This window comes from Dendrobium catenatum, unplaced genomic scaffold (genome assembly GCF_001605985.2).
Source record: "Dendrobium catenatum unplaced genomic scaffold, ASM160598v2 fragScaff_scaffold_153, whole genome shotgun sequence".
Classification (NCBI taxonomy): domain Eukaryota; kingdom Viridiplantae; phylum Streptophyta; class Magnoliopsida; order Asparagales; family Orchidaceae; genus Dendrobium; species Dendrobium catenatum.
This window is the reverse complement of record NW_021318615.1, coordinates 687,008-698,968: the sequence shown is the minus strand read 5'-3', so window position 1 is coordinate 698,968 and position 11,961 is coordinate 687,008. Positions and strand designations below refer to the sequence as shown.

The 11,961-nt window shown below is 37.0% G+C and overlaps 1 protein-coding gene across 2 annotated transcripts in view; it reads right to left on the bottom strand.

Annotated features, from left to right (window-relative positions):
• Positions 1–284: 284 nt before the first annotated feature.
• The window catches only part of LOC110101275 (general transcription factor 3C polypeptide 3), an 83,738-nt gene continuing 72,061 nt past the window's right edge, over positions 285–11,961 (bottom strand). For both annotated transcript variants that reach the window (XM_028701220.1, XM_028701222.1), the window contains exons 17-19: positions 6,341–6,531; positions 6,125–6,237; positions 285–605 (exon numbers count right to left, since the gene is read on the bottom strand). In XM_028701220.1, coding sequence (XP_028557053.1) covers positions 339–605; positions 6,125–6,237; positions 6,341–6,531 — 571 coding nt within the window. In that variant the 3' untranslated portion in view covers positions 285–338. The remainder of the gene's footprint in view (positions 606–6,124; positions 6,238–6,340; positions 6,532–11,961) is intronic.

Sequence of the window (11,961 nt, the reverse complement as noted above, 5' to 3'; positions counted from 1 at the left end):
AACTTTTCATATCAAAATAACAAATGATCTTAGTATTTCATGTATTAAATATTGGCAAGTCAATAGGTTTCTATGCTCAAATTGATGATGAAGGTGTTAATGTAGTAATTAATTTTCTAAAACACTCATATACAGCAAGTAGTAAGATTTTTATCAATTGCAGTTGATGCCCTTTCCTTCCCCAAAATTGAGAATGGCATTGACAATCTTCAAGTTACACCACTACAATTAACAAACCCTTTACTCCATTCAAATCACCTTTGTAATTAGCAAAAATAAATAAATAAATAAACAGCAAAATTCATTTTAAATTAAGAAAATAAATTTGATGGTTAAATTTAAGGAGTACAATAGCTCTTCAAAATTTTCCTAGACAGATCTATTGCTCCGCTTTTCTTGTAAATCAAATGTAAATTAAAAGCTGCTTCCATGTGAAGATTACAGTAACCTGGTTTATGACTTGCTGGAGCACCTGGATCTTGATTAGGAGGCTTCGAAATGGGGAAATCTTTCTGTTGAATTGCAAGAACCTTCTCATAATACAAAACTGCCAAAGTCACAAGGCCAACGTGCTGATATGCTCTAGCGATGTTGTAAAGGGCTTCCTGCAAGACCAGAACATTGTGATGAAGAAAATACAAAAAAAAATTTAAGCAACACTGAAATTGGAAAGAAATGTTTGTATGAATTATTAAATATTGCAGAAATAACTGTGGTTAAAATGTTAATCAGAATACTATCCCTACATCAGGGTAGGATAACATTTGGGTACAAGCTATAGCTGAATCAGTGGATAATTCTTGATAAATGGACTAATCTAATCCAGTTAGGTAAGCTAAAAGAGCTTTGTGATCTTTCATGGGCCTATCTAATCCCCTTAAGACCTCAAAATTGTCAAATGTAACTATCGAAGCAACAGAAACCAAGCAGAGGCCTACTGAGCCCAAATGCAAGACTTCCATCGCCAATCCCATCGATGACATAATTGCAGTCTCTTAAAAATTTCCGGCTGCCTTTTGCCCTACGGGTGGATATAAATCTGAAGCATTTGCATCCAGAACAAAACTAAATCTACCACTCAAATAAAAAGCAGACACTCGCACTAAGGCAATAAAACCCATAGTCATTCCAACGGAGAACAAGTTTAAAGTACTATGTTGGGTTAAAACAAACAACTCCAAAGCAGTCCTCGTGAAATCCTTCTAGGGCCAATCAACTCAATCAACCCCATAGTAATCATCATAGTTGTCCAAATATATGGATCGGTATAACGTTAATGAGGTCTGACATAGGGATGAGAATGACGAGGGTATAACATCAGCAGAATGACCTTCACAAGGAGAGACAAATAATGACATGACCCAATAGCCTGACCCGAACCCGACCCAAAATATCCGGGTTCGGGTTGACCCGTTTAGCAAACGGGTTGGATTCGGGTTCAGATTTTTAGCCCATTTTAAAAATCTGAGGTGTGTTCGGGTCAACCCGGTAACCCAAATTAACCCAAATATGACCCGCATCTCAGGCCCCCTGTGCTCGCACCACATCACACTCACAGCTCGCCTGTGATGCAGCCTACCTAGTCCCCAGCCCCGCGTACTCTAACCCCCACTTGTGTTGGCAACCTCACACCCGTGCTCACGTTATGCTCGCATCGCCCTTGCACCCTTACTGCTCAGGTCACACCCACGCACTTGCCCCCGTGATCAACGCTTGCCCGGGTCAGCGTGTCGAGTCGGGTCGACTCGGATTTGGGGCAGGTCGGGTTCGGGTCAGATTCCTGACTCATTTGTGTAATCGGGTCGGGTTTGGGTTGGATTATTTGAGAGCGGGTCAATTTCGAGTTGGACCCGAACACAACCCAAAAACCTATTTTGACATCCCTAACCTTCACCTTCCTTCAGGTGGGCAATCAAGAACTAGATCGGGCTCATGTTGAGATGATGATAAGGGAAGTATAAACTCACAAAATAGAGAAGATAATGATAAAGCACAGAAGAATCGTAACATTTATTTTTATTTCAATTGTCACAAACAGAAGATAGGCTATTACATTGTATAAGAGGATGAGAATGTTCTAGTACAGGAATTAGTATGTTATCAGTTGACGGCTTGGATGAGTGCTGTGGTTATTATCGGACGACTGAGAAAGGTTTGCTCTACGAGGCTGAGAGTATTTGGGCTGGCAGAAGCGAATATTACTTCCCTGGAAGTTGACAGTTCGAGGTTATAAAGACAGCTTGATGCCAAGTTGGTGATACTGGGTCTTGGTCCTCTTGGATGAGAGTTTTCGTTAGCATGTCAGCTGGTTAGTCTCCAGTGTTGATGTAGAGAAATTGAATTTTCTTGGAGAGAATGTGATCTTTTATGAAGTGGTAGTCATTTTCAATATGTTCGATACGGATGTGAAAGAATGTATTATTAGTAGTAATAACAGAAATATTATCTTTTTGTAGTGGTGTTTGACGTGGATGTGAGACACTAAATTCTTACAAGAGGTGGAAAAGCTAAATGAAATCTGTGAGATTATGCAGTTATTACTAACAACCATTTTCTCTAAATTCCTGACCCTAGCTAGATATTGTAGAGCTCATCAAGCTAACCAAAATTGACTATGGTACAAAAAAAAATTGATTAGAAAAAACAAAGGTATGCCAAAATAGAGTTGTTATTAGAAAATAGAAAATGCAAAAATTTGTAGAAAATGTTTTTTTGATCATATATAAATACAATGAAATTGAAAACACAAAAATATGAGTTATTAAAGAACTAAATGAAGTGGCGATCTGATGTTTTTCATATGATTTTAATAAAGAAAAAGCTAATGACAATGAAGCATAGCATCACAATCAACTATAAAATATTAGTTGAACATGCAACAAGAAGTTCATAAGGAAACATGATCTGATTATGATGTATAAAAATTGTAAACTAATGTAGGATGAGGATAAACAATTATAGGATGAAAAAAAAAAAATGCGAGGGCTTAAGAATGACAATTATACTGATTGTTCATTAAATTACTTACAAGTGACTGTTGAAAAAAAAACAAAACTATTAATGAGTCCTCAGACAATAATAAGAACATGATGGGGGGTGATGCTTTAAGTTTTAGCTTTGTTGACCATCTAATACGTCCAGCCTATGAAAAAAAGAAAAAAAGAAATGAAAGCTATGGATGATCTACCATATAAAACTCAATAAATGTCGATTGTAAGCGTTGCACGTATTTCGATGTACCACGACGAAATTAGACGAATTTTCGAAAATTGTCGGAATTTGACGCAATCAATTTTATAAAATTCTAAGCGAAATTTCGAACGAATTGATATAAAGAATGTAGGTTAAATTTTGTACAAAATTGGAATTAAAAATCGCCGAAGTTTTATAAATGAAATGGTTATTTACTTAATAGCCATTCTTAGTGCTAAATATACCTAAGGCATACAAGGGTAAATAAGACCTTTTCTTTTTCTCCATAATCGTCCAAAGCCCCTTAAGGGACCGAAGTCCCTTCTCATTCACGTTTGGCCGAACGCAAGGGAGGTGAACTAAGGGGCGACCGGGAAGGTTCATTGGCGGGGGTGGAGGCGGTTTTCCGGTGGATTCGTTGGGGGAAATTCAAGAGGAAGACTAAGGGAGAGTTAAGGTATGTTTTAATTAAGAGATTTCTCAATTTTTGTAAAGATTTCTTTGGAAGGAATTTCTAGGGTTTCTCTAAAACCTAAAATTTTGTTAGGAGATTATTAGGGGAGATTTTAGCCTTGGAATTTAAAATTTTCCCAAAAAAATTTTGAGTTTGGAGAAATTAGGATTTTTCGTATTCTTGGATTTTTAAGAAAATCTTTTCATGATTATTGTTCCAAACTATCTTAGGAGGGTTTTTAATGGTAGAAATTAGGATTTTTCACAAAAAATTTATTTTCATAATTTTTAAATTTAAATAATCCAAAAATAGAAAACCCTAATCATTAAATAGATAATAGAGAAGTTTTGGCAAATTGAAAATTGTGAAATTTATTCCAATTTTAGGGTTTTTAGGAAAAAATGAATTAGAAAGTAAAAGGGCAAAGTCGACGCTCCTCCCAGCTCAACAAGTTTGAGGGATGAACCGAGTTTATTATCAATGATCACAAGTACAAGCAATCATGTTGAAGAAGAAACATTGATTCTTGCATGACTCAAGAATCAATATTTGCAAAGGAAGAACCAAAGACACCCTTGGCTCAATAAGCTCAAAGCTAACCCATATAACTTCTCAGATTACAAACACGATAGTCAAGTTGGAACCCATAAATTAATGACACTAGCCAAGGGCACCTATGAAATCTACACTAACCTCCCCACAAAGGCCTAATGAAACCTACATCGTCATCCATATAAAGAATGGTGGAAACCACCAACATCAAAATGCAGTACCAAGCACTGATGCATCCTAAGGAGAACCATTCTTAGGCTAAGGTGCATCTTCCGCTTTGGCTTGATAAAACTCTCATCATTCATATCTCCATGTCATAAAACCTCCACCCTCAATCCTTAGGAGATCATCTTGGATAACGTAACACATGATTGCTAACAAAGAGCCAAACAATCCCAAGATTAGCTAGGCTCACTAAATCAAAAGCCAAAAAGTCACAGCACGCTCAATGGATAACTGCAAATTATTAAAGCAAGCTCTTGATCGAATGTCCATAGGTATACCACAAAGCACTTATTTATTTATTTATTTATTTATTTTTCTTTTTAAAGAGAGGAAGCGTGGGGCCCACAAGGATACCACAATATCCCTCATAAAATTAAATTGTTATAGAAAATTCTTACTAACTCTTTGAATTGGGTACAATCAATAACAGCCTATTTTGTTTTTAAAGGCAACGACATTTAAAGAAAAGAAATAGAATTCAAAGGATGATCAAGATAACTTGAAGCTAAAAAATAAATAAATAAATAAAATAAAGAAAAGATAACTTGAAGCTAAGAGAGTAATTTCTATCCAAAAGGAAAGAAGTAAGCCCACATTACAAAACCTACTAAGTCAAGAATGTCAAAGTCAGTAGGAGAGTTATTGCATCAGTCAAGCTCCATATGGGTAGCTCGAGACGGGTCACCATCAAAAACATCAATGGCATAAGATCAAACTCAATAAGATACAGAGAGAGCCTACAACAAGAGTTGGTGAGAATGAAGATCAAGAAATCCACAAGCATGACAAAATAAACATGGATGACCAGACAGGACAACCACAGGCAACAATCAACGAGCACGATGTGTCACAAGATAAACAAAAGGGATGAAGATTGATTTGAATCATGAAATGACCGTAGGATTTTTTTGAATGAATGGGGTGCACGCAAACTGAACATGCCTGCAAGTGGAGCACACTTGTAAGCAAAGCATGCCGACAAGTGGAGAACACCTACAAGTAAGGACAGCCACAAGTGTGGGCGAATGGGAGACACCAATGAAACGAAGGCACAAGATTTGAGGGTTTAGGGTTCCCTAAATGAAAAATTATTATATGTTGATACAGTTTAACGCTAATCCCACAATAATGAACCACGCATTGCACAGTATTGGGAAATATATATTTTTGAGGGTCGTAGTTATAAAATGAGAACTACGAGAGGTAGAGTTGAGTGACCTTGTTAAAAATGAACACTCTTCTGATAGAGGAGGACAATCAACTATGGCGCTTAAGATCATAGGAAGTCTAAAAACTAAATTTTGACATTAAAAAAATATGATTATTAATATATACCTCTTGGGATAATATATCAATTTTCCTCATTGGGACATCCTAAGTTCTTTTTTTTTCTTTATGAGCATGCCAGATGCTTGTTGAACGCCTCCACAAAATTAAAATTTTCTTCCTTGAGGTGCTTCCTGACTTCAACATGGCTGGGAGGTAAATTTTTTTTTAAAATAATCAATAGTAATGTTCCTCAAAGAAAATTAGGCAACGTTACTAGGTCAATGGTCTGCTAAGAAGTTTATCCATAAATAATCTATAAAGACTTCCCTTTATAACAACTTCCTATTTTGTTATAGGAAAACTGGACTTGTTCTAAAATGCATAAGATATATCTAAAATGCATGTAAATCTTATTAAGAATTTGCACCATACCTGCTTGTTATTGCATATACTTAGATAGTTGTAGAGGAAAGCAAAACCTTGAACCACACACTGATGCTTATTCTGAAGCCTAAAGCCAAGGGCTAGGTTGATTAAAGCAGTACCTGTCATGCACAAGAAAACAATGATGGGAAGATATTAATCTCAAGAATGAATCTTGACTCAACAGTCTCAATATACTTTGTCAGACTTTAGAAAAAACCATACCAACACAAAGATTTATTAGTGGATTCTCAGGCTGATGTTTGTAAGCTTGAAGATACTCCTCAGCAGCAGCCTGGTGCATGCTTTGCATGGTGCATTGATTTCCATTAATAATCATAGGGGGCAGACAGTCTCTGTGCCTAACTCTCATTTGATGCAGAAACTTAAGATGTTTTCCAAATCTATTTTGAAATCTAGAAAACAGGCCAGGTGTATATATCAGCAAAGCTAAATTATTTAATTTACCTCATAAAACATTTTTTTTAACCTCATACAACATAAAGAGTAGAATGCAGTGTAAATGTGGAACAACATCAATGTACATTAACCAATAGTGAACTTGGTGCAATCAGACGTAGGCCCAGTAAACTCTCGATATAACAATAGCAATGAGAACTGTCATGCACAGAACATACCCAACTATAATCACTGTTTTTGAAGAAAAGCAGAACATGCCCAACTATAACCACTCTTTTTGAACGTAAGCATATAATAAATTATCAGTGTTATCATAAAGATTTCAATCAATGCCAACTATTTCATGCGATTCAGGATGAACAGGTTCAGGTTCAACAAAGGTTTTTTTCGCAAGCCCAGTCCAACCCAATCTAGCATGGCCAACCAAATGTCCGAGTGTCTAGGTTTAAGATAAAAAAACTATACTATTAGACAGTGTTAGAGTACTGTTCATCAAGATAGGAAATGAAATATTTAGTATGAGTCGTTTTTTGATACAGCAAAGTATCCAACTACTTGCCAACCTTTACGGTTCTAATTTTAAGAATCACATCAAAATGCATCCAAGAACTGAGCCTAACCAATTTTCTGAGTCCAACCACATGATTTCTTTCCTACAAGCCACGTATTTATTGTACATCAATTATTAAATTAAGATAAAATTATGTACAAAAGCTATAATTTTGTATCAAGGACCATAGTATAAAAGGGTATGTAAAAATACACAAGTGCATTTAAATATATTCAACTAAATCAAAAAATATTGTGGGTGCAATGGTCAAATTGACACAAATTTGGTGGATGCAAAACCTTGAGAACTAATAACCAATATGAAACCATTAAAATTCACTAATATTTCAAAACCTGGGTCTGGGTTGATTATGATACCCACCCACCTCTATTTACACACTTAGTTGAGCACAAGGGGTCAAAGAACATACTAAGATGACAAAAGGATACATGAAACACCATCCGGCAGGTGAAAACAATTAATTGTGAAAAGACAAAAGGTAAACTTGTCTAGGAAAGAGGCGTTTATAAAGTATTACGTCATCAGAAACCATCCAAAAGAATTTCGTTAAACTAGGATTAAAATCAAATGAGCTCTCAGAAGGTTACATGGTTAAAAAAGGATTTATAGAAGACCAGTACTTATTAGATACCAATCATGAAGTAGGATTTATAGAAACAACTAAGATTTTTTTTGCCAGGTCGAACTACCACTTAACAGGCATCAGCTTTGGCCTAAAAAAGGTCCGCATTAAATGTGTCAATAAGCTTTCATGACCTGGTGTTTATGGTCATTTCAGATGTGTAATGGCCAATGTTTATCACGGCCAATTAAGATCATATATAATGGTAAAGAAGATAATCTTTAGTCAAAGTTAAATCGTCATATGAATCAATGACCAAAACATAGGAAAAATGCTATCAATATAAAGGTAACATAAATGATAATTTGAAAACATAAATGCAAATGGAATATCATCAAAATCATCCAAGTCCATGTATTCATTTTAAGGTACCTAACAAATGTTTATTACATTTCTCCATTCAACTTTTATAACCACAAATCAATAAAAAAAGTGCCAACTTGCAGAGACTATTTAAGGATTTGGAAGAAATCATCATTCCAAAATATCATTTCAGCAGCAAGGGAAATGGTTCTTGATACCGGAATGATTTAGGGGTTGTTTGGTTACCTGAAAAAAGGAATGCAGTGTAAAACAAATACTTTGTAGTATTTGGATGAATGTAAAGGGTTTAAGGTGACTCTTTTTTTTTGATGTAAAATGGTTGCAATGTAACGTGAATAACGGTGGCTAGAGGCGGCGGTGGCCGGAGGTGGTGAACGCTGGTGGCGGTGGTAGCCAGAGACGGTGACCGGGTGGTGGTGGTGGCCGGCGGTGGTGGCCGGCGGTGGCTGGCGGTGGTCTGATGTGGCAGCTAATGAGTAGAGGTCGCCGGCAAAGGGTGGAAATGCCCTTGAGTTTGCGGTATATTTGGAAATCGCCCAAATATAATGAATTCCAAATACACCAAAAATGAACTAACATGAATACATTGCATTTGATTTACTTTACTTTGAATTTATTTTTCATCCAACCAAATAGCCAAGTTATCAAAACCCCTATATTTGGATTATTCTAAACCCTAATTGCAGCAAACCAAATGGCCCCTTGAAGAGAAATGAGAGGGGATAAAAGAAGGTCGGGAGCATTCCTTATTGAACTAAGAGGTAGATTGCACAGTGGCTGTAGAGATGAGACGAACTGTAGTTCCTACAACTGGAAGGCAATGGACAACAGATCGACAGCTTGGAAAAGGGCATATAGCAGTTTTGAGGTTTGAGAAAGAGCCGGGCAGCAAATTTCTTCACTTCTTGATGAATAGGAAAGGAAGGAAAGAGGAAAGAGGTGTGCAACAACATACCGTGGCAGCCGGATGAAACAGTAACCACCACCAACTCAACCAGGATACAGAGAAGAGAGAAACCTAGAATAGATTTCAAAGACTCTGGATTATATCTAAAGCTTATTACAAAAGGGAGGGATGTAGTTCTTATTTATAAAAAAAGGCTACCTCAAGAGACCCTTAGACCCTTACAATGGAAATAACATAGAAATTTAAGGAAATTACAAAAAATAACAAAAAAGTATTAAAAAACTAAAGAGAAGGTCGTCGTAGTTTTACAATTTGAACTTTGCGTTTTCTTAAATTGTTTGGTTTCCGGATTTTGCTCATCCTTGCCTAAGCAAGTTAAAACCACGAATTCTAATGATCACTCTTTTATTATAAACGATAATTTTATTGTGGGTTATTAAGTTACAATTGATCTCTTTAATTTCTTAAAGTAACTCCTCCATAGCATGTACGTTTCACATCAGTTTCAGTCTAATCTAAATTTGGATATTCATAGTAAGGGTTTAAATCTGACACATTCAAGCTGGATAATCGCTCTCTAATTCCAGCTAGTAGGCTTTGTCGTTGATGCGCTTAACAACACGGAAAGGCTCATCGGCCTTGGGAAAATGACCTTTGATCCCGGAGCATTTGTAACACAAATTGTAGGTGTTGGATGTGCTCTTCCACTTCCTCATTACATACCAAAATATCATCAGAATAAATGAGAACAAACTTGTCTAAGAATGGCCAAAAAATCTGATTCATCATCCACATGAAAGTACTTGGTGCGTTAGAGAGCCCAAAAGGCATAACTGAATATTCATATAAGCTATCAGGATCTTGAATGTGGTCTTCCATTCGTCTCCTGGCCGCATTTGCATCTATGAGGACCACTTCCTAGGTCAATTTGGAGAAGAGACACCATGCAATTAATCAAACAAGTCATCTAGCCGAGGAGTTGGAAAGCGGTATTTAACGGTAAATTTGTTCAAGGCGTGATTGTCGATACACATGCGCCAAGACCTATATTTCATTAGCATGAGGGCAGGAATTGCAAAGGGATAACACTTGGTCGGACTTGGTCGCTTGCAATCAGCTCATCTACTTGCTATTGTAGCTCAACATATACATTTTGAAGCCATCTGATAGGCAAGAAATTTGGAATGATTGATCCAAGAATGAAATAAGAGGCACCATGCAATTGATCAAACAAGTCATCTAAACAGGGAATGAGAAAGCATTACTAAATGGCAACTTGGTTCATGGCATGGTTGTCAATACACATCAACCAAGACCCATCTTTCTTTGGCACAAGTAGGGCAGAAACTACACAGGGCTGGTACTTGGTTGAACTAGGCAGCTTGCAATCAGTTCATCCACTTGTTGTAGCTCGGCATATTCTGTTTCGTGCCATCTAGTAGGCGAGACGGTTTGGAATGACCGATCCAGGAATGAAATCATTGGCGTGCCAAATCTCTTGCATCGAAGAGATCCCTAACAGCATAGAATCTAAACATGCATCAGCAAACTGCTTCAAAATAGGCTAGAAGGTTGTTGGCTGAGCTGCTCTCTGTTGGATTTTATGACCACCAGACAAATCTATGGTTGACCAAGCTACACGACTACATGAAGAGGGACTGAGGCATTACTTGTAGTCGATGGATAGTAAGCCGCTAGCTCTTGTAAGGGAAATAACAATACCAATTACCTTTCTTTGTGGAAGGAATATGTATTATGGAATCTATCGTGCTTGTTCTAGCGATCGAATTGCCACAGTCGTCCAAGAAGATGGCATGCATCCATGGGAATAACATCATACAAAACTTGTTATTGGAATTTTCCTCCAATTGAAAATTTCACCAAGCATTGTCTAGTGATGGAGATTTCGCTTTATTTTTTTAGCCAAGAAAGGTAGTAGGGTTTTGGATGCGAAGTGATTGGACAATTCAATTTCTCCACCATGAGGGTGGACGTCAAATTTTCACAGGTCGCCTAATCAATCACCAAATTGCATACATTGTCTTGGATAGTGCATGTTGTTCTGAATATATTGTGATGGAGCCATTCATTCTCATCCTTATATAGTACACTCAAAATACAACAGATGACTAGCTGTTCTTCCATCAATTTCTTCATCCAAGGGAGTGGTGGTTTCGCCCGATGTTTCTTCTACTAAGATCACCAAATGCCTTATATGGCAATTGGATGTAATATGTCCAGCATTTGAAATACTTTAAGTAGGAATTGAGGTCCTACAGTCCAGTGGAGGAGATCCATCTTGTCCAACAGGTGATCCTATTGCTTTAAGCCGTCGGCTAATTACTAGAACTAGCATTAGAGGGGCCCCAAGCCCTATACACCTACTGATATTATTTTTTCTTGGTTTGTTGCTGCTTTTCTACCTTGAGAGTGAGGTTGATGATGTTAGTTAATATCCACTAAGACCGCAATTGTACCATATTGGAAATGGATGGGTTTAAACCTCCAAAAAATTAAGCTCTGGTGTTTTTTTCAGGTTCCACCAAGTTATATTTCAACCCTAATTATTTGAATTCAGCCTCATAACCTTTGATGTAGACAAAGGGGGGGTCAACACTAGTCCAAAATAAATCAAATTTTGGCTTCCCTTGAGTCTAGTAGTTCATCATATTTGAGCTAAATTTTTAGTTCATTTATGAGCTGGACTTTAGTTCATTTATTGAACTAAGAGTTAGCTCATTATGAGCTAATATTTTAGTTCATTTATTATCTTTTAATTAATGCAATTTTATGCTTTTTATGTTTGTTTTAATGTTTGTCTCTTGGAATTCCAAACCGGCCTTTGGAATTCCAAGAATTTGCTTTTCCCATGAGGTGACTCCTTGGTTTCCTCATGGCTTTTAGTATTTTGTGTTTACCTCTTGGGATCTCACGGCTCGGCTCCTTCTCCCGTGGCTGTGGCTCTTTGGTCCGTGCGGTTCCTTCGTTTCTCGTGGCTGTCT